The sequence below is a fragment of the Westerdykella ornata genome (genome assembly GCF_010094085.1).
Source record: "Westerdykella ornata strain CBS 379.55 unplaced genomic scaffold EI97scaffold_3, whole genome shotgun sequence".
Classification (NCBI taxonomy): Eukaryota; Fungi; Ascomycota; class Dothideomycetes; order Pleosporales; family Sporormiaceae; genus Westerdykella; species Westerdykella ornata.
The window spans coordinates 34,002-52,046 of NW_022986853.1; the positions used below are offsets into that span (position 1 = coordinate 34,002).

General features: G+C 54.3%; 7 protein-coding genes across 7 annotated transcripts; 2 read left to right on the plus strand and 5 right to left on the minus strand.

Moving 5' to 3' along the window:
* Positions 1 to 1,544: 1,544 nt before the first annotated feature.
* EI97DRAFT_166710 (guanine nucleotide binding protein, alpha subunit) lies at positions 1,545 to 3,566 on the plus strand. Its single transcript, XM_033793396.1, has 6 exons — positions 1,545 to 2,162; positions 2,231 to 2,576; positions 2,627 to 2,755; positions 2,811 to 2,940; positions 3,003 to 3,241; positions 3,294 to 3,566. Exons 1-6 carry the CDS (start codon positions 2,039 to 2,041, stop codon positions 3,391 to 3,393), a joined length of 1,068 nt encoding a protein of 355 aa, XP_033656710.1. The 5' UTR covers positions 1,545 to 2,038; the 3' UTR covers positions 3,394 to 3,566.
* Positions 3,567 to 4,037: 471 nt separating this feature from the next.
* On the minus strand, positions 4,038 to 5,514 carry EI97DRAFT_430272 (uncharacterized protein). The gene is made up of 3 exons (XM_033797641.1): positions 5,034 to 5,514; positions 4,172 to 4,954; positions 4,038 to 4,116 (listed from the first exon to the last, which is right to left on the minus strand). The coding sequence occupies exons 1-2, from the start codon at positions 5,507 to 5,509 to the stop codon at positions 4,486 to 4,488; spliced, it is 945 nt and encodes a 314-aa protein (XP_033656711.1). The 5' UTR covers positions 5,510 to 5,514; the 3' UTR covers positions 4,038 to 4,116; positions 4,172 to 4,485.
* A 62-nt stretch (positions 5,515 to 5,576) lies between these two features.
* On the minus strand, positions 5,577 to 6,831 carry EI97DRAFT_166335 (uncharacterized protein). The gene has a single exon (XM_033793394.1). The coding sequence runs from the start codon at positions 6,419 to 6,421 to the stop codon at positions 6,056 to 6,058; it is 366 nt and encodes a 121-aa protein (XP_033656712.1). The 5' UTR covers positions 6,422 to 6,831; the 3' UTR covers positions 5,577 to 6,055.
* A 2,190-nt stretch (positions 6,832 to 9,021) lies between these two features.
* Positions 9,022 to 10,722, minus strand: EI97DRAFT_481287 (uncharacterized protein; the record flags this gene model as incomplete). Its single annotated transcript, XM_033802041.1, has 2 exons — positions 10,302 to 10,722; positions 9,022 to 10,177 (listed from the first exon to the last, which is right to left on the minus strand). Exons 1-2 carry the CDS (start codon positions 10,436 to 10,438, stop codon positions 9,022 to 9,024), a joined length of 1,293 nt encoding a protein of 430 aa, XP_033656713.1. The 5' UTR covers positions 10,439 to 10,722.
* Positions 10,723 to 12,330: 1,608 nt separating this feature from the next.
* On the minus strand, positions 12,331 to 12,765 carry EI97DRAFT_455455 (uncharacterized protein; the record flags this gene model as incomplete). Its single annotated transcript, XM_033800646.1, has 3 exons — positions 12,331 to 12,405; positions 12,459 to 12,530; positions 12,592 to 12,765. The coding sequence occupies 3 exons, from the start codon at positions 12,763 to 12,765 to the stop codon at positions 12,331 to 12,333; spliced, it is 321 nt and encodes a 106-aa protein (XP_033656714.1).
* Positions 12,766 to 13,781: 1,016 nt separating this feature from the next.
* Positions 13,782 to 14,699, minus strand: EI97DRAFT_371010 (CT20-domain-containing protein; the record flags this gene model as incomplete). Its single annotated transcript, XM_033795264.1, has 2 exons — positions 13,782 to 14,446; positions 14,498 to 14,699. The coding sequence occupies 2 exons, from the start codon at positions 14,697 to 14,699 to the stop codon at positions 13,782 to 13,784; spliced, it is 867 nt and encodes a 288-aa protein (XP_033656715.1).
* Positions 14,654 to 17,888, plus strand: EI97DRAFT_411953 (uncharacterized protein). The gene is made up of 2 exons (XM_033796750.1): positions 14,654 to 14,979; positions 15,046 to 17,888. The coding sequence occupies exons 1-2, from the start codon at positions 14,853 to 14,855 to the stop codon at positions 17,676 to 17,678; spliced, it is 2,760 nt and encodes a 919-aa protein (XP_033656716.1). The 5' UTR covers positions 14,654 to 14,852; the 3' UTR covers positions 17,679 to 17,888.
* Positions 17,889 to 18,045: the final 157 nt, after the last annotated feature.

The window sequence follows — 18,045 nt, forward strand, 5'->3', positions numbered from 1 at the left end:
TCAGTACCATACGGGAACTGTGTACGGAGTAGCACTTGTGTATTTACACAGCAACACACAGTGAAAGGGCTTTTATGGTATGCAGTTGTGGGCCTGCGATGCACGATGCCCCTTCTTTCTCACAGACAGCGCATCCTCTGCTGGGCTTGGCCGTGATCAAAAACCCTTGATATTGCTGCTGCTCGCTGGTTCGGATCCTGCAGCCGGTGGAGCCGCGCGAGTTCCCGTCTCATCTGCGGGACACAGTACAGTACAAGTACACTATAAAGAGCCAAGAGAAGGCAACGCGCGTATTCGGTCGGATTACCTGCCAGTCACTGATCTGTACCAGGTGCAGGTGGTGATCTCGTCTGTCACGTGGCAACTGGCCGGATAAAATATCATCCGACCTCAGCCGGTTCGCTTGACCAATTCACCTCCAGCCCTTCTCCTCCCGGTCCCCAATAGACTAGCCAAGAAGTGTGTACACAGTACTGTATAATAGCTGCACATCAACTTCAATTTCCAAAATAACCTTCCCATGCTACCTATGCTCACCCGTCAGGTAGTCGATCCATCCAGGGATGCCTCTGCTGCCTGCTACGCTCTTCTTACTTGTGCAGACTGTTGTCCGGTTTCCGTCTGGGAAGAGCTGGAATATACTTGGGATGTGTCCTGCTTTCTTTGCGGATAGAGGCGAAGGCACCCCGGTACTGTGTAGGGGAGCTTGTTTGGGCGGAGCCAAGCTGGGCTGCATTCGATGAGGCTGCTGGAGGTGCCGTCATACCATGTACAAGTATAGATATATATAGCACGCCAGAAGGGCGGATGGGCTGACTGACGCCAGCACGCAGCAGAGCAGCCAGACCCTTGTCTGATGGTGGATGACATGTCGGTGGATGGTATGGTACTCCGGTACTGTGTGCTGTGAAGACAATGTACTGCCCCTTGGGATGATGGCTTGTACTGGTAGTGCGCGACTGCGCAGATGTTCCTATTTTGGCCGACAAGTGGACACGGGCTCTAAACCCTGCACAATAATCCACAATACACAAAACACAAAACACCATGAGGGCGACATGAATCCGCAGAGCTGTTATTGGACTGCTGTGTGCTGCGACATGGACGATGGGAGATGGGAGATGGTCGCTGCAGCGGTTGGCAATTCACCAGTATCGCTAGCGGTGGGGGATATCCAGCACGCGCGCTGATTGGGCGGCGTGGCACTGCGGCTGGTTGTGCCTCTCTCTCTCTCTCTCTCTTTCTCCTCTGGCAGGCGGCAGGCAGGCAGGCAAAAAGACAGGCAAGGAAAGCCACGGCAGGCACTTCGCTCGTCCTCCGCCGTCACCCTCTCTCATCTCTCCCCAGCCCCCATCACTCACCACCAAGGCCCACCACTACCTCCGTATACCATCGCCAGTAATCCGCCGTTGAAAGTCGACCTGTGCTCTGATTCTCCCGCCATCCATCCATATCGTGCTCTGCTCTCCTTGCCCGCACTGATCAGCTGCGGCCACCTACCCCCTTACCACGCCTGCGCCCGAGCCAACGACCCGCCCAGACCGGTACTGCTTCCCCCCCAGACCACTACTAACCACCGACCACTGACCACCACCGCCCAACAACCTGCACCCATCGCAACGACACTCCATCATCATCATCATCGTCCTCCTCCTCCTCCTCCTCCTCCTACCGAGTACAGCCTTCTGCTGCCCTCCCCTAGCCGACTAGCCGTCGCCCTTCCCCGGACGAAGCTGGCGCCCATCCGCTCGCTGCCATCCCCCGGCCTCGGCGACTCCGCCGCTTGCTCCACTCCACCCCGTTTCCCCCAACCCCAACCCTCCTCTCGAGCGAGCTCCGCTTTCGTCACCAACCCTTCATCCTCCCTCCACCCCAGTGAGACACCGCTGTCTCACTCGTCGTCCCTACTGCACCCGTCCGTTCCCTGGGTCCATCGCCTCCCGCTCCCGCTCCCGCTCGCTACACCTTCGTCCTCGTCCGCCCTCGTCCGCCCTCTGCTGCCTCCTGCGGCCGCGAGCCGCTGCGACCGCCGCCCAGAATGGGTATCTGCATGAGCACAAACACCGAGGATGTCGAGCAACGGAAACGCAGTCAGGCCATCGACCGCAAGCTCGAGGAGGATTCGCGCCGGTTACGACGCGAGTGCAAGATTTTGCTCCTGGGTAAGCCCGCCGCCGCACCTGAGCTAACGGATCCCCCGTACCTCTGCTAATCCCCCACCTCATCGCAGGTTCTGGCGAAAGCGGCAAATCCACCATTGTGAAGCAAATGAAGATCATCCACCAGAATGGCTACACCCAGGAGGAGTTGGCCATGTACCGCTTGACCATCTACAAGAACGTCATTGATTGCGCAAAGGGCCTCATCACCGCCATGCGCCACTTTGGCATCGAACCCGAGAACCCGGGCAACCAAGACTACTGCCAGTACCTCATGGACTACACCGTCGACCCGGACCCGGAGAAGCCCCTCGACATACGGGTCGGTCAAGCCGTCACGGCCATCTGGCACGATCCCTGTGTGCCAAAGGTGCTCGAGCACTCGAGCGAGTTCTACCTCATGGACTCGGCGCCATAGTATTAGCTCCCTCACCCTCCCACGCTTCCAAGACACTGACTCGCCTCAGCTTCTTTGACGAGGTAAACAGGATAGCAGATCCAAACTATATCCCCATAGAGTCGGACGTGCTGCGCGCCCGCACAAAGACCACCGGTATCTACGAAACGCGCTTCAGCATGGGTCAACTGAGCATACAGTACGTAACCTGGCTTGCGCGGTCCTGCGTTCCTTCGCCTAATGTGAAACGCTAGCATGTTCGACGTGGGAGGTCAACGAAGCGAGCGCAAGAAATGGATACATTGTTTCGAGAATGTCACATCCATCATCTTTTGCGTCGCCTTGAGCGAATACGACCAAGTGCTACTGGAGGAGAGCTCTCAGGTAGGGAATCGCGGCCCCCTTGGACGACTTCTGTTCGACAGCGGCTGACAAGAGGCCCACAGAATCGAATGATGGAAAGTCTGGTTCTCTTCGACTCGGTCGTGAACAGCCGGTGGTTCATGAGGACGAGTATCATCCTCTTCCTCAACAAAGTGGACCTTTTCAAAGCCAAACTGGCAAGATCACCACTGGGCAACTACTTTCCCGATTACTCTGGGGGTAACGATGTGAACCGCGCTGCAAAGTACCTCTTGTGGAGATTCAACCAGGTGAATAGAGCGCACCTGAACCTCTACCCTCAGTGAGCTACCATGCGCAAACCTTCTCTCTGCATCTCATCCTGACACATACAGTCTTACGCAAGCTACCGACACCTCCAATATCCGACTCGTGTTCGCCGCCGTCAAGGAAACAATCCTGCAGAACGCACTCAAGGATTCCGGCATTCTCTAGTCCCCCTCACACTCTCTGGCCATAGCTTCCCGCATCCTTTCTCGTCGACGAGGTCACACGTCGTACGCCCATGTGCATAAACACTACCGTTCTTCAACTCCGCCAACCTCATAATACACGAAACATCACGACCACATACCTTCTGCCATCTGTGGGGCACTTCTGGATCACGAAATCGGGACTTCGGTTTATCTTCTTGCCTCTCGTCATCAAGAGTGTGACAGCATTGGAGTTCACGGCGTTTCTGTTCTGGAGATTACTGGTTACATCACCCCCCGGGCATCGGACCTTTTTGCTTATTGCCTCAACATACCACCTTTTGTTATTGCGGTTACCCATTCTCCTTTCATTCCATTCTGGGTCTCAGAAAAGTTGACCGTTGGGTCAGGAGAAACTGCGCCCGGACTTTATGCATCCTCTTCTGCCCAACGGGTGATTTGTACGTTATAGTCTCTCCTTGTTGTTTGTCACTTTTTTTATTTTCCCATGTCTGTGGTTGAGAGCTGCAAGGTGCATTGCGGCTTTCCTGTGCCATGCTCCATGGCGGGGTCGCTCCCTTCTGGGGGGATGGAATGGGTTGGAGTGGGGAGGTGCAGTCTGCGATCTTGTTTGATATCCCTCCTACCGTATATGACGAATTGGGGCAATGGACTCTGGAGTTTGTTGTACCGCGGTGAATGAAGGGTGCGCATTTGGCCTTTGCAGCTGAGCCTTTCATGTCGTCTGGGCTGTATGAGTCCCCCACCTAGGTATGGTGCCTGCCAATCTCCCGTCTTACTTGTAGATCTGGTTGTTCCCAAAGTGGGAAGGAATGATGGACCTGCTTATGAGGATGCAGAGATGGACAGTGGAACTACTAGTGGTTGATGAGCCTGGGCCGACTAGAATATAATGCATGAAGGTGAAGTTGTGTAGCTGCTATACGGTGTACGGGGTGCAGGAGATGGGTGCGCAAGGTGTGCTTGGTTCGAGGCGAATGAGTGGCTCGCTCGCATGCCGGAAAACCTGCCGAGATGGACCAGCGTGCCGGTGGAGTTTGGCGCCGTGTATGCATTGTAGGGGGCCAACTACCTACAAGATGATACTGTGTAATCATAATATGATGACTGATGAAGAGGGTGTGTGCTGGATGTGTAGGGTGTGCAGGGGGTGAGGGTGCAGGTGTGCTGAGTGCTTGGCCTTGTCATGTGCTCGCCCTCGGTCCTCCTCGTCCTCCCACTTATCCTCCCCCCTATCATTCATCATCAGTTCCACGTTTGAATGTATGCCAACAACAATGGGTTGAAGACTATCCTGCTGCTGCGGGATTGAGGAGGTGCTGTCACGTGACACTGCGTTAACAACACATGATAGAGACGAAGAATCTACACGAGGAGGAATACAAGGAAAGACGGGCGTGCATGTATCTGCATTTGTAGCGGAAGGCATCCGATCTGTGAGTGCGTTGAATCGTAATATAGAACGGAGCACATATCTTCTAGAGCAAGGCATCCTGGATGGGAAAAGCAAGCTGGGAACATTTCTTTCCCCGTCACCAGCGTAGGGTTTGCTGTGGTAGGACCGATAGACTAGTTAGTAAAATGATGGGAGAATCATTATTGGACTCGCTTGTGCGAGATTCGTGCATACTGTGTACTTACCACATACTGTCGCTCCGGCCAGCAGCTCGGATCCACCAACGTGCCAGACAAAGAGTGTGTTTTGGGTTTCGCTGGGTTTCTGTGTGGCTGTGGGCAGGCACAGCTCGGGGGGTTTCATCACTGGTGTTGCGCAGTTTTGAGGGGGAATGATGCATGTCCCCCTGTGCTACCGTTCCAGCGCCATCCAGGTCTGCACCAACAACCTTGGAAGCGTGGTGACCACGGCGCGCCGCCGGCGGGACGGGAGCGGGGTGGAGTGGAGTGGAGTGGAGTTTTGGTGTGGGGGGACGCGGACCAGGGCGGGAACAGGCGGGAGAGCACAGATGGGGTGCAAGAGTGCAAATATCTCGTACTGTTGCATGTAGTAGTATGAAGGGCGAGTGGGGGGCCCGTGGTGCTATCTCTTCTTGATGGGAGGTCCAGGACGCGATGCGCGTTGGAAATGGGAGAATAATAGCAACGCTGTTGTTGGACATCCATCCTTCGTCCGGCGGAGGTTTTGGTGTGAAGAATTAGATAGAATGTGTTATCAAACCATGCAGGTCCCGTCCTTATTTCTTCGCTTGGAAAACTCCCCGCTGTCGGGCAGCGGAATTTTGCAATCTGCTATGTAACACGAACTCTACAAACCCGTACTTTGTGATATTCCGTAATATTATTATTCGCCGAACCAGCACCCAACACAACTAAAGGCTCTAATCCTTACACCGCAAACCCAAGCTTTGTGCAATTATTAGCTACCTAATGATTTTCGACCCGTCCGGCGCCAACATGGCTGGGCGCCGTACCTCGATATGAACCCAAGAAAAAATAAAGCGTGCTTCGCACCACATTCATCATGATCGTCCCCCCAAAAGAACGCCGAGATGTGTGTGGTCTGGTCATCTGGCCGCTGGTTGAGCGGCTCCCGTATGTACTCCATCCACGCACCCATTGCGCTGAAAACTGGAACCAAAGGAAAAGGAAATCGTCACGGTCGTTAACTCGGCGGTGGGTCGCCATTCAAGTTGCATTGTCTCTGCTTAGTTCCTGTTGGACAGGAACCCGCCCGTTCCAAACTTCAACTCCGTGTGGGTCGTTGGCGGAGGCGTGAACTTGCTGTTGAGCTGAAGAAAGGCGGGAGCTTTCCGCTCCAGTGCGGACGAGGCCACTGGCTTAGCTTCTGGAGACGCCGGAGGACTAACAATGGAGGGTTCTGAAGCCGTGTCCGAGGAGAAGGAAGAGGTGCGGGGCGCCGGACGGTTGGAGAGGAAGCTGTGCGCTATGGTCCCCGTAGTGGCAGAGACGACACTGTCGTTGTTGTTGTTGCATGTCTTCTTCTCCCGAGCGTTGAGCGTCAGGAACGTGCGGGGGAAAGGAATGTGGTAGCGCGGTCCCGAGGTAGACATGGTGACGCTGTTGCTTCTTGCGTGAGAGAGTGGCGTACTTCCGTGGTGACAGCAGCGTCGTGGGCTGTGTGATGATGTCTTTCGAGGAGGGAGCCCCTCTTTATACGAAGGTGGTAGAGGGCTTACAAGGTCGGTTTAGCGCAGTGAACTTGGCGTTGTGCGAACAGCGAGCTGCCCAGGTTGATTTGGCGTTTTGTGTCTGGTCCAAGCTATTCGGCCGGGCCCGTGGGTGAGACTTAAATTGGGGATAGTAGGTGTGTCAAGTGACCACTTTGCCCTCAGAAAAAGAAACGTATGGGCGTTTCCGGACGAATGCCCGAGTAGTGTTGATAAGGACTAATGCACGAGCTCGCTTGTGTTGTAGTCCACGTAGGTTTATGCGATGAAGGTTGTGGAGTTTAAGCGGAGCTAATTCGCGTTTGCACGGTGGCTTCGTTCACTACTTCCAGTTGCTCTTTCGAGATCTTTGATTTGCCAAGAATCAAAACTGCATATCCTTATATGCCGAAGAGTTGGACAGATCTGGGTACCAATGATAAAATGGGTGGGCCGGAGTCTTTGGTGTTGACAAAACCTGGAAGTGCAACCCTATTGAGCGACGTGGGAGAGCGGATATTGTTGCTTCTTGGACAGCGCACCACAAGGAGGCGTCGCAACAATGCGCAATGCTGAGGAGTCTGGACAGATAACGTCTTATGTTGTTGAAGGGCGTCGGTCCAGTAGTGCGAGGAGGGTTGACAGCCTTCACGATGATGCTTGGGGAGGAGGTTGATGGAATTGAGGAGAAGCGTTTCGGTGGTCCAGAGGCCAGCAGAACTCCTTTAGAGGTCGAATTGCGACGGAATTATACCAAAAGTACGGAGTACACTGTGTAAAAATTGACGAGCGCGCCTGACAACTCGGAAAACGCCATGTCTGCCGTCTAGCGGCTTACGGCAGGTTTCACTCTCCTGATTTTGCATCCCCGTCATCGAGGGTGGCAACCTTAGTGCAAGCACGGCTCGTAACCGCGAAAGTGGACCACGTGTGCCTCTCTCGACGCTCTTTGGCCGTTGGGACGGCCGTTCGAGGACTATTGAAGGGTGGGCGGTGTGCGCATCGACTCTGGCAACTTGTTGGGTACAGACCATGTATGTGACCACAGCATGCGCCGATGGAGCCTTGTGGGCCTTCAACCAGTGGGTGTGGACATGGGACGGCCATCTGGCGACCATCCGGCCAGGTGAGAGCTCCATACCTAGGTTTGTACACAGAATGCGGGGGTACAGAGGCCTAATGGGAGGCGCCGTTGCAGCCTTCCTTGGGATCAATAATGCAAGTATCAAGTAAGCATGCCGAGTGCACGGTGGTGTAGGCGGGCCGAAGATTCGGAAGTCAATTGTCAACATAATTAAAGCCGAAGCTAGCCACGCGCAAGGCAGAAGAATGGACACGAGGATCCCACCAGTCGAGCAAGACTGGAGCAGCTTGTGGAGAGAAAGGAGAAAGGGATGACAAGAGATGAGGTGTTGAAAAGCCTTATTTCTGGTCTGGATCGGCGGACGGCACAGCGTACCCTATCTACACAGTATGCATTGATGCCGAGAACACTTACGTGTGCGACGCACCCACGCTCTCAACTGTCTCTCACTACTCTCCCTCTTCTTCTGTTTTTTACAAACGGCCTGCGTCTTTGCGGGGGCGGTTCATGGGCTGACCCTGATGTCATTTTCCAACGGCCCCAGGGTGCTCACTCATTGCCGGGAGCTATCAGGGCAGCTTAAGCCTTCCCAATCGTGCTCCTGTCGAAAACGGTTCGGTTTCTACCTAGGTATTGACCAATGGTGTTCCATACCCACCCGCTCACCCGTGCAACCGAATGTCTTCTGTTTCTCTATTCCCCCCGGAGCATGGAAGCGTCGTTTCTGATGACAGTCTACGCATTTGCAGTACGCCTGTGATTCGCATCATCACCGAGTTGGCGCCGTCAGCAATCAAACAGAAGCTCTATCAAGAGGCGGAACCCAGAACCGGAGTCTAGAGTAAATGGGCAGCAGTGAGCTAGCCATTACAGCACTGGTAGAGAGTAGTGCTGCACAACCTTTACATTCATCATTGCAAATGTATTAAGTAGTAACCGCAGCATCTGGTGATAATGACTGGAAACTCTCTAATGATGATGATACCATTGATCAGGAATGTGCATGGCCGATAATACACCCACCAAATAAATGCACGAAAATAACCGCACACCTCAAGCCATGACACGAGCTGGCCACAATCGTTCACGCAGGACCCAAAGATGGAACCAATGTCTCCTGGATGCACCTGGCTGCGAGCGGCCAGTGAAGAATGCAGTGTGTGTGGTGATGCTGTCCGACGCTGGGAGAAGAAGATGAAAATTAAAAAGAAAAAAAAGAAAAAGTAAAGTGTGTCCAGTACACCGATCCTCATTCACGTGAAGAGCGGCGGAGGCATGATAAATCAAGAGGACTCTTCAACATTGGAATGCAGGGAGAGTCCGCAGATATCAAGTGCGGTTATGCACCATCGCTTGTACGAAGTGCCTGAACGAGTCAGTCCGACGCGGACATGATAACGATGGTGATGATCACACAAACCTAGATGGTCTCATAATGGTCCTCGAGTACCTTGGGGTCGTAGACATGACCGGTGAGCTGCTCCATAGCGTCCCTCACATTCCTCCAGAACTCTTGAGTTGCCATTTCCACGGCCTTCACGAACTTGGCGGCCTTTTCGGGTGACTGGAGATCCTGACCATCGGAGGTGACTTGACGGACATTGCCCTTTATGTCGCGAGGCGTCTGATATTTGCCATTTGCCTCAGCACGAGTTCGCTTCTTTGAAGTATCCAAAAGGTCGGGACCTGGGGCAGGGTAGTTTTGAGGGCGCCGTAGGTGCATATAATCGCTTGGGTTGAAATTATAGTCGCCCTCTAATGACTGGGCGATGCGCGGAGCATTGCGGACGAAGCGACCATAGACAGACGCGGCGGTACATGTTGGAGGCATACCTTCCGCGATGCGCCTTTCGTTGAGTATGTTCGCAATGGCGGTCCAAGTATAGCTCCCGTTAATGCGAAGGTCTTTTATCATGTGATTCTCTGGATCCCTCTCGACGCTCTTGCCCCGGCGACCCGCCCTAGCACGTATAGCCAAGGGGTGCATCTTCGCCTGAGGCATGGCTTTCGCCGCCCGGGTACCCCGAGAAGCAATAACCTCCTGCCGCGTGGACTTCGTGGAGCTCCCCTGTGTGGATGTTTCTCTCACCATCGTAGTGGCGGGACGAGTCTCATTTGTACCGTCAAATGTAGCGCCGTGTGAGCCCGATTCGGGTTCGAAAAGAGGTGACTCGGCCTCCTCGGGTAGAGATGCGGTTTCAATACCGCTGTTGTGGATTGATCGGGTTCTGTCGTCAACAAAGTCACCAGGGTGGGACGCTGAATCGGAATCGGAATCGGAATCGGAATCGTAAGGCACGAGAACCTTGTGATCATGCGGGCTTGCTGAGCCCCTGAGAGAGGTTGGCATGGACGAAGAGCCGTGGCGGTCGAGACTGTCGTTAAAGCTCCCAGAGTCGCTCATCTGCCCGTCAAAACCGGCAGCAGCACCGAGAGTATCGTCAGATATTTCCATGACATGCGACGCCATTAGACTTCGAAGCGTGGCGTTTGGATGCACAGCGGGCGCTGGAGCGCGTGGTCCTTCGCAGGAACGGTGGCTAACCCGTCTACGCGCAGAATCATTGGCAGGCTCCCTGTAGGCACTCATGTCTGCTCTGCTCTCGACCACCAGAGGGTCTCGCTATGGGGTCGTGTAAAGAGCTGTATCTGTTGTGTGTTAGCAGCATTATCACCAAACTAAATCCGGTGGTAACGTACAGAAAACCGCTCCGGAATGGGAATTGGGGCGAGCTGCGGATTGTCGTTGAGACCACGCTTGTGACGTTGGCCACAGCACCGGCGACAGAGTTCGACTGATGTTGCCAGGCAAGTAGCTGTAACGAGTAGTCGGGCATGTTTATATGTGTTGGGAGTATCAAGCATGAGCCAACGTGACTTTTGGCGGTGTGTCAAAAGAACTCGATTGAAGCAGATGCGGTCAAATTACTCCCCAGGCAGCGCCTACTGATAAAAGAGATCTAGTGTAGCGACAAACGGCTGGCCCGCCTCTAACGTTTGCACTTCATAAGCTCCCCGCACCCGTGAGCAAAAAACAAAGCGGTGATTCGCATAGCATGGGGTGAATGAAAATACCATCATGTGATTGATGGCGGCAAAGCGCAATGAAGGAACCACAGGTAAACATGACGGAAAACGAGCTTGAACGAAAACGCGTGACCCGATGGTGCGTATGTGAATGAACGAATGAAGAGAAGACGACCTTGGGTTATGAATCTGGGGTTTGGAGTGCAAGGAACCCAAACATCCAGAGACGGCATGAGGATACAGCGTTGACCGTAAAGGGATCGTGTTTCTCTCCCACGCGGCGGCCTCCTTCGGGCCCTGAAACAACTATCCATCCTCCATCTGAGCCATGGGCCATGTCGACTCCCAACCTAGTAACCATAGTAAGCCAATCTGGCTTGATTCTTAGCCAAGACTCGCTCAGACTTCTGGCCCGGTGTCTTCCGTCCAGGCTTAGTTAGGGAACACGAACGCCTGGATGGTAGGATGGACTTGAGCGCTGTGTAGACCGATGAAAGTGTCGAGGTGGACTTCTGTGAAGTGGTAGAGACGGAAGGAGCCTTCTCCGACAGTGAGTTCGTGGCGGCCATGATCCTTGGTCGGCGGTGTTGGAGAATGATCGCCGTCAAGAAGTTCCGTCGAGGATGAAGCGGATAGACGCAACAGTGGAGTGGAAAACTCGACAATGTAGGATGGACAGACAGCAAAGGAGGGTGAACGTCTCTTGCGGAAATGAAGAGAGAGCGAAAGGATAGCCGTATCTGATTGTCGATTGACACTGAAGATCGAAGGACCTACGGCACCCTTAAGTACATGTTTCCGTGTTTACCCTGTGTCTGTGGCATTGCTCGAATTAGCATCTGCTTTCAGACCCCATCGTTGAGAGGCGCTCCGACAACGGGCTGCGCCGCCTACGCCTCCTTCATCCTTCACGCTTGTATGTTTGATTGATTTGAATGAGTAGCACCACGAGCGGAGGTAAGCGCTGCGGCAGGCGCTTGCAGCAAGGCCGAAACATCAGACACCGACCATGCGTGCGAAATGTAAAGTCATGCGCCGCGACTCGGCGTGCGGCGTGAGAAGAATGTCTTCCAAGGTTGTTGGGAGAATTGGACTTTGAAGTCTTGGTGAGATCGAGGTTATACGCTAACCGCTTATGGAAAGGTGTCCAATCCCATCACCATCGGCTGTCCAGGTGGTTACAAGACGATATTCTCTTTACAAGTGTCGGCGGTGGTTCGAGCTGCTCGTGGAAGGTGCGGGCCCGCTGTATGTTATGCCTGTGATATTTAGAATAATGCCCCCTGCCATTAATATTGACCACTTCCCCCCTACGAAACCGCTGATGTAGATACCGTTCTCCAACGGCGGGACCGGGCACCAACATGCTGAGAGTGCTTTGCCTCTAAGGGAAATTCTGGTGGTAGGGAACCCAAGGCGGTGCACTCGGGGAAGAGCTAGTTGCACGCATGGCACAGGTACAGAGATAGATGAGGTGCAAGGAGATTCCAGAGGGATTGATTGTAACGGTCGAACGGCTACAGCTTCCCCGAAGTCATTGATCCCCGAACGCCAAACCGTTCTTCGCCTTGGTGCCGCCTATCGTTGAACAGGTCGATCACGCCAAACGCCCTATTGACCTTGCCTGCTGAAGTACTCAGACCCCCCTTGACGAAGTGAAGGCAGGATTGTGGAAAAGATAGGAGCGCAGCATCAACACGAATCACGTCCGCTCGTACTTGATCGGGGGAGTGGTACGTGGAAAACCTGGATAGAAGCTGTCACCGCAGGACTTGCACTGTCGTAGAGTCAGTGACTGCACGCGAGCTCGATAGCTTGAGCAAGGCCTACAGCACCGTCCCCTCGCATGACGCGGTTCTTGCAGATACGTTCGCAATTCGGAAGCCCTGGGACAAAGGCAAGCTAGCGCAAGGGTTAGCGGGGTGCGTCGAGATGATGGTGGCGAAGGGAGCTGGAGACGTACATCAATGCAGTGCTTGTAACGCTTGGAGCACTCATCGCAGGTGGTAGCCACGGCGTCGCCGACTGAACCGAGAGTGTCGATGTCTGCCCTGGGCCCTGCCGCAGTCTGGGGAGTAGCCGTAGCAAGGCTGACCATTCCACCGACGAGGGCGCAGAGAATGACTGCGGTCTTCATAATGGTCGTTGAAAGAGGTTTGGGGGTTGTATGGAATCAAGGCGGGATGGTGGCGGAGAGAATGTGGACGGGCGAGAAGGCAGACTGGTAGAGGGACCTGGAGGTGCTTAAATACGGCGCCGGAAGGCGCACGGAGCGCCAGAAACCAGAAAGACAGGCTGCCCGGTGAAAGGTGTTGATTCTGGGGCATGCAACATCGCAAGACTTGATCTCCCAGTGCAACTACGGACGGTGAAAGAGACGTGGCGTTATGCTATTGCGGACTCTATCGAAACGATACAGGTCCCGGAAGTCGAAAATTTCACCGATATATATTCGGATTACTGTAATACACTGGTCCTTTCAAGCGTTGTCGCTACACTCATCATTGGCGCACTGGTAATTGCAGGACCTAGCCTGTGAACGAGGGTGTTTTCTCCAACCTGATTGTGCGTTGACTGACAGTGGCATCCTGTCGCTTGGAGTGATCCACACTTATCTAACTACAACTGACTCCTATGCAATCGATTACAACTCAATATCGAGAGTCACAGAGGCAGGAGCGTTCACCGTTAACGTGAGCAACGGACAGCGGATATGGAAATGTTACAGGCCAGTACAGAACCAATCGGATGTCGTTCAGTCAACGCCCACATGTGCAGGCTCGTACTCTGATTCTCTCATCCAATACCGGCGTTGCTGGCATACCCTGCTCCATGGGCAAGACTGAGTGTGGGGACTTCCCTGACATTGAGCTTATCTGCTCGGGACAGGTTCAAGAAGATGGTATGCGAGATTGGCATCCCAAGTTGAAAGGACACCATGTGGCCTAACAAATCAGCTGGCCAGATTTCCGCAGTGCTTCGATCTGGAGCGGAGACGCCATTCGCAAAGATTCGTGAGACGTGAGACAGTCGTTGACGATTCCAGACGAGCAACTCCAGCGGCACGTTCAGTTCGAGGTGTCCACAATAGTATGAGCATTCGGTAACTTGTCGGCCGGTGATGCTCTGGACTTCACGCTCGTATGCAGTTCTTCATCGTTTCCTGGTGCGCTTTGGAACGGGCTTAGCCCTGGCGCCACTCCTATTTGTCCTTCTGGTGCTCGGCGCGGTTTCCGCTTCAGATTCGGCAATTTCCTCCTCCTCCTCTTCCTCTCCCTCCTCTTCCTCTTCCTCTGCAGATTCTGATTGTGCGGGCTGGGCTTTGCGGCCAGACCGGGTGACTTTGCCAGTTTTTGCTGCTGCGGCTTTCGTTGTCTTTTTATTCCGCGTGCTCTTTGGTGTTGCAATCGTGGCCGAGTTGCTCTCAGCTCTCTGTGACTTTGCGCCTTCGGGAAGGTCTCGAAGTAAGCCGATACCAGGATGATAGAGCGCCTTGTCTTCTTCAATGGGTATGAAGGGTGGAGAGGATGAGACCGCAGAACCAGGCCCGTGGAACCTTCTGTGCCACATGAGCTCACCAAACTCATCTTCGGGGAGCTCGAAATCTGGGATATTGTAGGCCTCATCAGGATCCAGAGGATCCGGCGAATCTTGGAAAGCGTACGCAACTTCTCGTTCATCCAGAGCATGTAGGTCATAGAGTTGACTTAGCTTTCGCCAGACGCCCGGAATGCGGGTATGTTGCGCATCTTCAGTTGCGAAGCCGAGGGAGCGCATGTTGTTGTGTATGCAAATCATGCGGAAGTGTTTATGCAGGCCTGTAAGCTCAGTTAGAGGATGAGGATTAGTAGCAACAAGGCCTCGCATACCGGTAGGCTTCCACCGGATCATGCTCTTGAACAATTGGGTCTCTTGATCGTCCGTCCATGGGTCATTGAGCCGGTCATCATCGTCCGGTGATGGTTGTCCCAGCGGCTCAATCACTTCATCATTCTCTTGCGGCGGTTTCTGTTGCGCGTCTGACGATGGCGTCGAGGCCGCGGCGGCCTTCACCCTTTTCCGCGGTGGCATCGGCGATGGTTCAATGTTGAGTGGCCGTGAATTCGGCATTATTCGGTACGCGACCTGAATCTATCCAGCGGGTCGCGACGCGGTTGCCAAGCAAAGCGGAGGAAGAGCGACCCCCGGTCCTCCGCTCACGACGACAACCCAACGAGAACACAGATGGCAGACAAGGATAACGATGCCGTCCACGATGTATTCCGCAGCGAGAACTTGTGGACACCATCCACTTTCTTCCAAGATCCGACGACATGCGAACCCTCGCTCTTTGAACCCCTGCAGCTTGATGGTACGTCGTTCGCGTCTGAAGCATGGATGAACGCGTAGGGCAAATAGCTGATCTGATGGAGTCTAGTTTCCGCGATAAAGCTGAATCACCCTTACGCACCCAAGCGCCACCTGGACCACGAACTGCAGCTACCGCATCTAGACAATTTCGAGTTTGGGCCCCTTCCAGACGTTGAGAGTCTCGACATTTCGCTTTCGGTCGCAAGCCCTGAACCGGGAGAAAGAGGGGCGGATTTGTGGCATGATGCGTTGGACACGGACACGATAGGGAACAAGACGCTGTTTTCTACGTGGGAGGCGTTCGATCATACCGATCAGGAGCGTTACGAGCCGGTTTACATTACAGAGGCCGGATCCGCGGCTTTTGATGCGGCGCGAACCGTGGACGCCAATCGTACTGTGGAGAGGGTACTTCAACGGTCCGTTTTCTTGGACTCTTTGTGGAATCTAGGTTTCGGTCGCTCCTCAGCTCTGTTTGTGTGGGACCGCAAAGCGCGGACCTTTGTTCAGACTACGGCTGACGGCCTTCCCTCTGGCTTAAGCCCGGAGTGTGCCAACGGCATCGTCAACTTCTTCGTCCTGCTCGGGAATACAGTCAAGTATCTACGGACGTTTGCGGATCAAACTTTCGCATCGCCAGACTCTATCCCCGCAACAGTGGCACTGGCGACATCCGTCTCAAGCATTCTCTGCACCGTCGAGGAACACTTGGGGCTGCATTCAAACGCTGTCGAATCGTTACTTCAACTGCAGAGCCTGTTCGCTGGATCGAGCGATGTTCTTCTCCACGTCGCGCGACTAGTGGACGCCGTGAAGCACTCGAACAGCAACGAACAATTGACCTCCATCCTGTATCAGCGTATCTTGGAGGTTGAGGAAGATGAGGTCCTGCGAACGCTATCATCGGCCATTCTCTCCTGCGTATCAGGGCCTACACTAGAGCTCATTGATGAGTGGATTGGGACACGAAGGGAGCAGATCGTTACTCCTATTGCAAGCAAGTGGAAGTTCGTGGTCCTCGAAGGCGATGCAGATGATCAAGGGCGGACAGAGTATGCATATGACCCAGCTATGATGCCGTGCTTCATAACATCCGAAGATGGAAATATGATATTCGAGACGGGTAAGAGCTTACGCTTCATACGGTCCTACCACCCTCACCACCCTTTGGTATCGCTTGAAGTCCAACCACCAAACCTGCAATGGCGGTTTAATTGGAAAGACATCGATAGCCTTGCGGCCGAAGCGCGTGCTTATGAGAGATCGCTGCGTTCTGCCATTCGAAACTTTGATTCCAATCGTGCGGATAATAAAGAGTATTTCGACCAGGGCGAGCGCTCCTCGCCCGTACAGACCACTCAAATTCGAGCACCCGGAGACCTGGATCCGTACTTGCAGGTTGAGCAGGCAGTCCGTATTTGTGACGCGGCACCCGCCAAAACGATGCCCGACGAGCTCCAGGCCGAAACCCTTGGAATTCTCGCTGGCACAGCTCGAGACGACTCTGCTCAGAGTTTCTCCCCGCCGCTGTCGATGACCTCGACCCTTTGTTTTCGTCCGCTGCTTGCTGCCCAAGCAAAACTGGTCAATGCTACAGCCCTCCGCCTCTTGTTTCGACAACATCAACTCCGAGCGCACCTGTCTCTGCAGAGGCAGTACCCGCTGCTCGGAAACGGCGTCTTCTCTTCCAGGCTTGCGTCCGCTCTGTTTGATCCAGACCGTGAGACGGCGGAACGCCGCAAAGGGCTGGTGCGAAGCGGGGTGCACATGGGTCTACAAGTCGGATCTCGCAGTACCTGGCCGCCGGCAAGTTCAGAGCTTAGACTGGCGCTGATGGGGGTGTTGAGCGACAGCTTCTTCTCCTCTGCTCTCCACCGTGATACCATGGCAAAGGCCGTCGATGCGGACACAATTGGCGAGACTCTATGGAGAGATGGAGAGGAGCTGCCTGGCCACCTGAACTTTGCGGTCCGCCAGCTGTCGGAAGACGAAATGGAGAAGGTCATGGATCCCGATTCTCTGTACGCGCTGGACTTTCTCAAACTACAGTATGTGCCGCCGAACCCCGTCCATCTCGTCATTAGCACGAGCGCTCTCGAGAAGTACGACGTGATCTTTGTGTTCATGCTTAGGCTTCTGCGCATGTTGTTCGTCATCTCCCATCTTCCACGCACATACTCGACAGTGGAAGGGAGACGGCTTCGGATGGAGGCGCACCATTTCGTCAGCTGTGTCTCGTCGTATGTGTTTGAGAGCGGCATTGCCGAGCACTGGAATGCCTTTGATACGTACCTCACGACGATGGAAGAACGTCTCGAAGAGGAAGATGTGGCGGGCGAGCTGGGCAGGCGGGTCACATGGGGCGTCGAGGAAGTTCGAAGGAGGCATGAGCACTGTCTTGACAGCATCCTGTTCTCGCTGCTTCTGCGGCGCCGGCAAAGGAAGGTCATGGCGCTGATGGAAGAGATATTTAATCACATTCTCCAATTCTCTCGGCTGGTGCGTCAGGGCGAGATGGGCCACATGGCTCAGGTGAAGGAAGTGTACGCAACGGTAAAGGGGAAGATGGGCGTCTTCATCAGCGTGTGCAAGGGGTTGACGGGAAAGAGGGGCTATGGAAAAGGGAAAGGAACGGGTGACGAAAATAGCCTGGAGCGGTTGGTGGTGTTGCTTGAGATGAACTCGTACTATGCTGGCTGATGAAGTTGGTGATCCATCCATCGTTTTGGTCGTGTGCACACATGCATGAGTGGAGGCTCACAAACCTCCAACATATCGGAATGGTCGGAGGGTACGGTTCCGCAGGTTCCGAGACAATGTGGGTCCGTAGCCAGCCAAGAATGACCTCATCGGCGTCTGTGCCAAGGAGTGGCTGCGGTGGCTGCACCAGCCACGTTCATTCCTTCCCTGGTCGCTTTTTTTCCTTATTGGTCTCTCCTTCCCGCACGTCCCAACTGCGACAAGAGCGCACAACGGGATGTGCAGACTGGAGAGACCGACAACACCCACGCCAGCAATGCGGGTGAATGATCCCTATCCATCACCACCGTCCTACCTCGCCTGCCCT